This window comes from Salvelinus sp. IW2-2015, linkage group LG11 (genome assembly GCF_002910315.2).
Source record: "Salvelinus sp. IW2-2015 linkage group LG11, ASM291031v2, whole genome shotgun sequence".
Taxonomy (NCBI): Eukaryota; Metazoa; Chordata; class Actinopteri; order Salmoniformes; family Salmonidae; genus Salvelinus; species Salvelinus sp. IW2-2015.
This window is the reverse complement of record NC_036851.1, coordinates 31,291,649-31,302,708: the sequence shown is the minus strand read 5'-3', so window position 1 is coordinate 31,302,708 and position 11,060 is coordinate 31,291,649. Positions and strand designations below refer to the sequence as shown.

At 41.2% G+C, this 11,060-nt stretch overlaps 1 protein-coding gene across 1 annotated transcript; it reads right to left on the bottom strand.

Annotated features, from left to right (window-relative positions):
• Positions 1-7,438: 7,438 nt before the first annotated feature.
• Positions 7,439-10,900, bottom strand: LOC111970175 (homeobox protein Hox-C4a-like). The gene is made up of 2 exons (XM_023996719.2): positions 9,036-10,900; positions 7,439-8,466 (listed from the first exon to the last, which is right to left on the bottom strand). Exons 1-2 carry the CDS (start codon positions 9,472-9,474, stop codon positions 8,075-8,077), a joined length of 831 nt encoding a protein of 276 aa, XP_023852487.1. The 5' UTR covers positions 9,475-10,900; the 3' UTR covers positions 7,439-8,074.
• Positions 10,901-11,060: the final 160 nt, after the last annotated feature.

The window sequence follows — 11,060 nt, the reverse complement described above, 5'->3', positions numbered from 1 at the left end:
GAATATGCAACACAGTCTCACATTCAATTCGCGCATATATGTACAAAATGTATTTCAGCAGATTTCGTGCGTTTTTGTGCATTTTTGGGCTGGTTAAATTCGTTTGAAAATACACGAATTTCTGTGCTACTTAATTCGTGCGAAAAGACACGAATTTAACCAGTAGGRGACACAAGCCTTTGCAACAACCATATAGACGCGATAATTTATATTTCATTTTTGTTCTTCTTAATGGCTAATTCAACGTCATGAATATACAGAAATGTTGTCTTTGTTTAACCATGTTTTAAAATGTGTCGTTGTATGCCTATATGTACTGTTTTAGACTTGCTGAACAGAATTTTTGAGAAAAGACGCACATTTACCTGCGACTTAATTCGTGGGAAATAGWGTTTTATTAATGCCAATGCTGTTTTCTGTGCTTGATTTCGCTTAATACTTTGGATACTGGTGCACTTGTAATCAGAACGCCTTTTTGTCTAGTAGGCAACCATACATGATTTTCTTCATAACCCATTTCATATTTCGTGGAGCCTAAATTACACCATTTTCTTCATAATGCATGTATTACATGTTAATGTAAAATAATGAATTATGTTGGCTTACACTTATGGCCTTACCAAGGCCTTTCCATACCTTAAGGGAACATTTTAGCACTCGCCATATGGTTAGTGAGAAACGCCACATTGCAAATGTAAGGTCCCTTACTAGACGTCCTGCAACGTTTCTAAAATTCGCGGACGGCGTCGGGCCGTGCGCGGGGGAGAGATCTTTCAGGAAGTCATCAAACTAAATCTCTCGGACGTTCGGTTTCCGTTTTATAAAAATAACACATTTTGGTCATTTTTCCGCAGTCTAGGAAATTCCCACCAGAGGGAAAATAAATAATATTGCAAATGCACAAGCACATTGCAAATGCATGTGGCCTTTTCTCCTAAACGGAAAATATTTAGAAGACGTAATGGACAGTTGGCCCCGAACAAGATGGCGTCGAGGCCTCAACGCTTTTTGAGTTATGGCCATTTTTCTGGGATTAAAGGTCAAAAACGTAAAGTAGGGTGCTAATTTGACCGCTTCACGTCAAAGTACATAAGCATACGGTGTCAGGAAAAAAAGAACCAGCCATTTAWCTATCGTAATTTAAGAGAAATCGTACATTGACAAATTGAGTCATAGATTCGACAAAGAAGGACGTAAATAAAAAAAAAAAAAAGTTACAGAACCAGTTGCACGTGTGTTCAGACGCAAACATTTTTTAAGATGGTGCTCAAAGCTCTGCCACTGCATCGCAGTGCTAGCCGCGCCACCAGAGTCTCTGGGTCGCGCCAGGCTCTGCCGCAGCCGCCGCGACCGGGAGGTCCGTTGGGCCTAGCGTCGTCCGGTTAGGGAGGTTTGGCCGGTAGGGATATCCTTGTCTCATCGCGCTCCAGCGACTCCACTGTGGCCGGGCCGGGGGCAGTGCGCGCTAGCCAAGGGGGCCAATGGACACGGTGTTTCCTCCGACACATTAGTCGGGCTGGCTTCCGGGTTGGAGGCGCGCTGTGTTAAAGAAGCAGTGCGGCTTGGTTGGGTTGTGCTTCCGGAGGACGCGTGGCTTCGACTTCGTCTCTCCTGAGCCCATACGTGATGTTGAGCGATGAGACAAGATAGTAATTACTAGCGAATGGATACCACAAAGAAAAGGGGATAAAAGGATGGAGTGAAAAAGTACGGTGCTAAAGACACACAAAGCCTGCAATGGCATTGCCATATCTCCAGGCCGTGCCAGATTCACGAACGAGATGCCCGCTTGACCCTAGCTAGCTCGGTCTGAGTTCAGCGACAGGGACAAGAAGAAGGACCCAAATGACCCTTTGACCTCAATTTCATATTTTTTGCTTTTGGAGACAGAGAGAGAACCGTTAAGGTTAGAAACACAATTTGACCTCAGGAACGTTCCTAGAACAGCACCAATTAAGGTTTTGCTCGGGCACCCGAATGAGCCTATCGAGCCGAAACTTGGGATCGAAGTCGCCTCACAAGGCGCTAACCATAATGTGAAAACTGGACCCGCCAGCTAGAACATAACTACGTTTACTTTGTTTTTATTATGGTTTAAATGGAAGGCGCTGCTAAATTTTTGGCGCCTGCTCTGAAACTATGTGATGTTGGCTTCTAAACGAGTTGGAAAAGGTGAGTTTGGAGTCACATATATCAGTTGGTGTCTGAAAATATCTAATTGGCTGATGGACACTGACTTGCTAGTTGACTTTGTGCATTTGCAATATGTTTCAACAGTGAAAACCACCAAAATAGCATTCTGAAATCACCACTAAAAATGACATCACCATAGCCGTGCCGAGTTCAACGAGATGCCCCGCTTGACCGTAGCTTGCTCGTCTGAGCGCAGCGACAGTGACAAGAAGATGACCCTTGACCTACATTTCAAGTCTTTTGCTTTTGGGAGACAAGAACATTCAGGAACGTTCCTAAGTCTCTCGTGCAAGCCTAAACATTGACCCGTGTGGCACTTAAACCCTTAACAGGTTAAAAGAAGGTGTTACATCAAACAGTTTAACAATGACATCACTCACCCCATAAGGATCACATTGCCTGCACCCCTATCAAATTCAACCTGAAGCCTATTTGGGTATTGACTAGTCTTTATGAACCTGTCTTCCAATGACAATCCATCAAGCCACTATGAGCTCTACCTGTGTGATTCTAAGCTTCCTGGACGCAACCGGAAGGATGATAAAATCACCCTAAAAAGGTTTTGCCATACCCAACACAGCAGGTTTGTGTAGATAATATTAGTGCAATTCAACCCTGTGATAAATCAGTCAGTTCTTAACCGTATAGCTTAAAACTCAGATTCTGTAAAAAGCCATCACCCCGATCAGGATATGTATTTATCTTATAGCTTTTAAGGAAGTGCCTTAAAATGGGTCAATAGGCTGCGTTTCGAAGGTTTAAAAAAAGTCAGATCTTTCCAAAACTTTAAATGTGTGAATCGGTCAACCCTCATGACTGTAAATCAGTAATTTCGCTAAACAGATGTCAAAGAAAAGCTCTCTCACACCCACACAACCACACACCCACCACACACCACACACACCACACACCACACAACACACCAACAACACACACACACACACAACACACACACACCCACACACACACACCACACACACACACACCACCCACACCACACACACCACACACCAGCAAGCGAATGGCAGGTGAAAAGCTATGGTGCCTAAAGACACATACCAGAGCCTCTCACAATCGCTGTCTTTTTCTTCTGGAAAATATTTTATGTTTTTTCTTCTCGAGTCAATGGCCTGAGTGATTTATGGAGGTTTTCAAAAAATATTCTAAGTCCAAACTTTTCATGCACCTGGTATTTTTTTGTGGTTACCAGGCGTCATTTTTCAAAACGGTTGAAATTGCTTTTAGGGGGCATCCAGAGTGTCACATGACCGGATGAGGTAACTATTCTTGTTCTTCTTGTAACTTTCCGGTAGGCTAGAAGCTTTCCGGTGTTTTGCTGCTCGATAGGTCGCGCAGGTATTGCACAGGTCGCGCAGGTATTGCACTTGATTTATCGTTATCGTAACCGTAGGTGCAGCCAAGTGGAAATACGAAAGCTTTCTAGCTATTTCGCACTGACGGTAATTTGAACACAAGAACGTTTCTAGTGAAAAGGTGCTTACACTCAGAGCCATGTATTTACACTCAGCCACCCTAGCCTTATTACGGGTTAACGTTTTGGTAATTTTGGTTGGCCAACAAAATGTAAGACTACAATGACTGCATACGTTTCCCCAAATGTTATATGAAAAAAAAATGTTTTGTTATTGATGGACAATGGCAAGGCTGCCATTGTATTTTCAGTTACATTCTGTTCAATAAAAATGGTTTACACGTTTATTTTTTAAGAAATACATGGAACTACAACCGAATAAAACACCATTAACCATCATGCATTGCTTACATTCATTCTATCCTGAAAAGTCTGTTCAGAAAAATCGAAAACAGTACATATAGGCATGAACCACAATGTTTTAATAGGGATTAAATAAAGACAATATATATATAACCTCTTATGGTTAAATGGTTAAAAAAAGACAAAATATCTATATATTCATAACGTAAAATAAATAAATACAGGCGATCGCGTCTATGGTTGTTGCAACGGCTTGTGTGTCGCCTACTGGTTAAATTCGTGTCTTTTCGCACGAATTAAGTAGCACAGAAATTCGTGTATTTTCGAACGAATTGAACCACCCCAAAAATGCACAAAAACGCACGAAATCTGCTGAAATACATTTTGTACATATATGCGCGAATTGAATGTGAGGCTGGGCTGGAATATGAATATGAAAATGGAATGGACGTGTATTCATCACTGACACTGATCGCTCAGAAATGTCAACGTAAGTGCAGAAACCCGATGATGTAGCCTATCAATTCAATCCTGACATACACACACATCTCTCTCTGTCCCGTCAAAGACACTTGGGAAGTATTAGGAGGTGGTACTGTAAAAGTTTTAGCCTACTAGATGGATGAACACGTGTGCTGCCTATAGGCCCATTGAAAAAAGTGGATATATTTGGTACGCTAAAATGCTCGGATATATATTTGGTAGGCTAACGCCAGTACTGAGAGGATGACACATTGAGATAAATATTGAATTTTAAAAACACAATTTAAAGCTAGGCTACTAGCTGTACTATTTATAATTTAACCAAAAGTAATAAAAAACGATTTAATGCTAAATATACACTGTGTACAAAACATTAGGAACACCTACTTTTTCCATTACATAGACTGACCAGGTGAATCCAGGGGAAAGCTATGATTCATTATTGATGTCACTTGTTAAATTCACTTCAGTCAGTGTAGATGAAGGGGAGAAAGGTTAAAGAAGGTTTTTTAAGCCTTGAGACATGGAATGTGCATGTGTGCCATTCAGCGGGTAAATGGGCAAGAACAAAGTTTCAAGTGCCTTCGAACGGGGTATGGTAGTAGGTGCCAGACGCATCGGTTTGAGTGTGACAAAAACTGCAGCTGCTGCTAGGTTTTTCACGCTCAACAGTTTCCCGTGTGTATCAAGAACGGTCGACCACCCATGGACATCCAGCCAACTTGACACAACTGTGGGAAGAATTGAGTCAACATGGGCCAGAATCCCTGTGGAACGCTTTCGACACGTTGTAGAGTCCATTCCCCAACAAATTGAGGCTGTTCTGAGGGCAAAAGGGGGTGCAATACAATATTAGGAAGGTGTTCCTAATGTTTTGTACACTCAGTGTATAGACCTAAAAATACACTTTAGTAATTTAGTAAACACTTTTATCTAAAGTGTCTTACAATAGCGCTTAGAAACATGTTGGTATGGATGGCCCCAGTGGGAATCGAACCCACGATGCTGACGTTGCAACACAGGACCAATTTCTCCCCATAAACCTTGTATGTTTTTATACAGGCCTATACGACATTTTTTGTGTTAAATAGCCTCAGGTGTATTACATGTTAATAATCGTAAACTAAGCTTTGTTATAGGCTATTAATTTCAGACTTTACTCACGCACTTACGGTATTACGGCATAATGAGATTTTAGGCTTCATATTTGTAGTTAGAGGTCACAGATAGGTTACAGCATCAGGGCAATTAACAAATCACATCACACACACTCTCCACAGGTCAATTAACGTAGAACAAACATCCACAATCAAGGCAACCCCATGAAGACATACACACAAGTTACAAGTCGAAGTTACAAGTCGAGGGAGCTTGACCGGGCATGTCAGGCCGTTGAAAATGTCGAGCATCCCGGACTGGAATTGAGCTAATGGCACAGAAAACGTGTCCCCCGCCTGAACCCCAGTCTTTTATACCGTCCGCCTGAAAAAAAATCAATACGATTGCCCTTTTCAGCCGCGCTATAGGGCGACAGAGTGGTAGGCTATAGAAAACAGATCACTGGGAGGCAGCGATTTTGGTATGCATACACCCTCATTTCTCACCGGTGTCCGGGAGTATAATGGCAGCCAGAACGGTGGGTGGATCTGGAGAGGTTCCACTCTCCCCGAAAGTCATGGCCAAGTGAAACTCCGAAAGGCCCATGTCGCTTTGTTCTATAAGAAACAGCTGAGAGGTCCATGCTAAGATAGGAACATGTATATTAGAGGAATATTCTACTCAAAAACTGCCAAACTCATCATACTGTGACCTTTTCTCTATTTTGACAGTTCTATATCTTGAAAACTTAATTACTGACATGCAAAACATTTTGGGAATGTATCAACAGTGGACTAATGAAACAAATACCAAAAGATATTGAGTGGTATTTTCCTTTAAGACTTAGAATATCAAGGCTTACAACTTCAGTCTATACGGTGATGCTCACTAGCAGTATTTGGGCCTCAGGCAATTAACGCCACAATCTGTAGACATCTAGCTGTTATTAACTTATACACATATTATAACAAAACATTTATGATTTTGTTGTCATATAAGACTTTGTTAACAGTTTTGAAAAGTATTTTGCTTGGAATGTCATCCCCTTGAGCACTACAGATAACCTATAGAAGATATCAAGTGTTATTTGCATGTGAAAATGGCTTGGAATACAACTCTTGCAAATTGTAGATTGAAAGTGAATCTGTAGGCTACGAAGCTGCAGTGAGTTTTATAACGCTGCTAATAGCAGTCTAACCTATACATTTTAAAATCACTTTAGATTGAAGAGACATACTAGCTGGTTTGATTTGGGGTACGACTGTGTGTGCATGAATAGTTTTTTATAGAATAACTAGACGAATTCGGTGTTTTCTACAATAAAAATATTTGTAATTGTTTTCTACAATTAAAAATGTGTCTTGAAATAACATAATACAATATACACATCTTTTTTAAGTTATAGCCAATTTGTTGAGGCTTTCATAGGTTTAGTTATGTTTAATAGTCCATATGTGCAAAACAGTTACACATAGGCTTATGGAAATGCGCACGCAGGTCCATAACATTGTTGGTAGCCTGCTTGAAACACGTCACCTGTGCTCGTATGAATCAAACTTTGTTTGCAAAAACATTCTATGGCATTAGTTTAAGTTTTAACAATGCATAATGTGCATTTGAATTTGGGGAAAACATTTTCAACCTTTTGGTGAACTCTGAAAGGGCTATTCATGTGAGATGACTCGGAAAAACCTCTGCCCCTCTTACTCATAGAAGAATGGAACTGCTCTAAGGGAAGTTATCAATCAGTTAATCCGATGACATATAGGCCTACCACTTTAAGGTCCGAGCACTTCTTCGTTTGCAATGGGGACGCTCAAGGGTTCCCCATCTCTTACATTAATACATTTTCAAAACATGGTGTAGGTCACATATAAATAGAATATTAGTTTTTATGCTGAATTCGTAAATAAAGATGACTCAAACGTATTCTAAACTACTCGACACGGTTTTATTGAGCACTACGATTATCACAAAAACACTAAACGTATTTTGTTGCATTTTACAATGATCAATTAAAATAAATCCAAATCACAAAATGTAATCACAAAACACACTACCCTCACTGACTTTGCTTGATAAGAGGTTGTGCTGAAAAATAAATCACAACATTTCACTGATTCACATGTATTGCAAAATAAAAACTGGCTATTGTTACTGTCACCTCTGAGATGAATAGCCTAAATAAATAGATTACCCTAACATTATTTTTCAGAGAATAAATAAAACGATTGTGTTTGTATAAGTCTACTGACAGCTACGTATTCTGCCACAGGCAAATACTTTGATAATGTATATTATTCGTCAGAACAACTTACTAAAAAATAACAAAAAATGATATAATAAATAAATAAACCCTGATAACCGTAATAATCCGTTGGTACAGTATCTGCAGTAATCCATGCTATATAACATGCATACTTGAATAACTGTGGACTGAGAAGAAAAACCCGTTTACGCACAAGAACACTATAGGAACAATTATATATATATAAAAAGAATATATTTTTTTTAAATAAATAATCCGTTGTTTTTTCATCCTCTTTGTCAGATACTATTTTGTGTCTATAACCTTGTAATATCCTGGTCTCGTTCGACTACGGAGACTCGAGAGAGTTCCTGGGAAGCTGGCACGGTGTTGGAGCCCACAGCACGCGGGAGAGTGCTGGCTGTTGTGGACGCTGTGTTGGACCCGGAGGTCGCGCTAGTGTTGGATGAGGAGGAAGATCTCACTTTCGTGTTGGGTAGCCTATGGTCTTTTTTCCACTTCATTCTTCGGTTCTGAAACCAAATTTTGATCTGGCGCTCGGAGAGAACCAGGGTGTGGGCGATCTCGATGCGTCTTCGCCGAGTTAGGTAGCGGTTATAGTGGAACTCCTTCTCCAGTTCTAAGACCTGCTGGCGAGTGTAAGCAGTCCTGGACCGCTTTGCGTCTGGTCCATTGTAATTGGGATTCGCTGAGAGGTTTGTAGAGGTCAGTAGAAGAGAGGAGAAAGGGAAAGGAAAATAAGAAGAAATAGGAGGGAAGCAAGATTGGCGTGAATTGAAATATGAAAAGAAATAGAGATGTGAATGGAGAATGAAATCACTATTATCTAATCCCCAATAAAATATTTCACAGTCAGTGACTCGACTCGTGGGCTCTATAATGGGTAGCACTTTCTCCACTGCGAGAGAGCAGCTGAATAATTTATTCTACATTATATTTAAAAAAAATCCTTAGCCCTCTTTTCCCTCGCTCACTTTCTCCTCCCTCTGACACATACATAACAGAAAAAGCCACATGGCAATACAACTGTCCAGACTAGTGCCTCCGCTATAAAATTTATGGCGGGTGTAATTGCCAATGCTGACTCGTAAATCCACATCATATGTGCCATTTCAAAGGGGCTGCTCTCTTAACGTACGTAGCACGAGCCGGTTATAGGTCAGGCGATATATAGGTAAAATAGGGGTGGAAGAGGGGAAGAGAGAGCACGAGAGGTAGGGAGAGCGAGTAAAGAGAATAACAACACAGATTGCCTACCGATACTGACGTGGATTTTCTTCATCCATGGGTACACTACAGGCTGCTTAGCCAAGGCAGAGCTGGTGGGTTGCTCCGGGGKGGCTTGAATGCAGGCAGGCGGCGCAATCGGTGGGGTGGTAGGGGATGTGGGTAACAGTGGCAAGGGTTCACATGGAGATGTATGTGCCTTCCCCGCAAGCATATTCCCCGAGTGTGTGAGCCCATGGCCGGTCTGGGGCTCGGGCTCGGGGATGCTTACACAGTTATACGGGCGCTCCTGGTAGGTCACTCGCGGAGGATACAACTCCTGGTGGTGATGCTGGTAGCCGGTGTCTCTCGTGCGGCTGTAGTATTCAGGGCTGTGTTCTGGGATGTAGCTATTTTGTGAATATTCCTCGCAAGGAGGAAATTTCGGATCGATGTAGCTAGAGTCCATCAAATACGAGCTCATGATCATTAATTTCTGGAGTGAAAAATATTTTTTCTACCTTTGTCGTTTTTCTGGTCCATAAAGCCCTCCTACTAGCAAGCGACCCTGTAAAGTTACTTTAACCACGTGACACAGCAGTCCAATGGCAGCTGGCGAGGTAGTTCCCGGATAAGGAACCAAACATTTATTCGAATATTTTTGTTGCCTTTGTGTGAGAGTGTTTTCTCGAGGCAAGGCCTCGGCTCTTCGACCAAGATCAGTATGAAATGACTGAATAGGGCAGAAAGTGGTGAAGGTCCGTTGGAGGCTATGTGAGGAAACAGAAAGTCATATATACACACATCTCAGGCAGGGACTGAGGAGAGCAAAGGTATCGTGACATGACTCGGAAAAATACACACCAAAACAAACAGAACAAAGTAACAATGGCATAAATTGGTGTGAACTATGCGGTTAAGTACAGATAAACCACTCCATTCTTAAACCATGACAGCAGAATGCATTCACAATCACACCCAATGGCTAACAATGATATAAGATAACAGATATCTGAAGAAAAGGAGGACAACATTCTTACGATAACACACGTCTAATTAATTGGGCCGTATTGATCATTGACAAGCCAATCGTTTGGAGACCATTACGCACAGGGTCAATTCAACCATTCTAAACCAATGAGGATGATGCTACTACCAGTACAATGCTACTAATATGATAATAGAATACTTCTAATGCTGATTTTCACGATATGAATAGGCCAATAATTATACTAATATGCTTAATAGGCTATTAGGCCATTACTATCCTATTGTAGGCTTGTTATAACAACAACAATATTGCCATTGCAATTTTTAATCTTGTGTAAACCGAAGACTAGAATATAGCATTAGGTCGTGGTATTGGTGGTAAAATAAGGAGTAGTTGGCAACTGTAGTTGCAATGGACTAGCAGTTATGGTTGTATAGTGACCCTATGAGTGATAATGGCCTGGCGAATTACAGACGGAGTCCCCCTCACGATCTATATCAGAGAGACTGAGAGCTGAACCTCCAGGTTAACTGTCTACTTCCTAAATAACAGGCATCATTGCCGTGTCAGTTTTTGTTGGATAAAAATAAAAACGACACATAAAAGTTAGAATGGCTTATTTATTAGAAACCCCCTTGTTGTTCGAGTTTTATTAGGCTGTAAATGCAGTAAATCAATCGCTTCAAATGATGCCCGCTCGCACACGCGCTTTACGGTTTCCTAGAACATTCTCTCTCCAGGTTTCTATCTCGCTCCGTCTCTCCCATTCTCTCTCTTTGCTGCCCCACCTTCCCTCTCATTCTCCATCTTCCAAAGGTTAGACATTTGCTTACATCCGTTGAAGCATTATCAGATGTTCTTGATGGGCTATTACGTTCTATCTGACACAGAGGTATTGAAATCGCCCATATATTCCCGTAGAGGCGAATTTGCGGTTGTTAATTGTAAACACAAATTCGGTTCTACAGGGTGCATATAGACGACTTGAACTGCATTCCAATGCTGCAAGCTGTGATTGTGAAAACTGGAAATAACTGTTAATAAATCCCACTCAGAATAATAAGTAGGCCAATGTCATGCGGGCA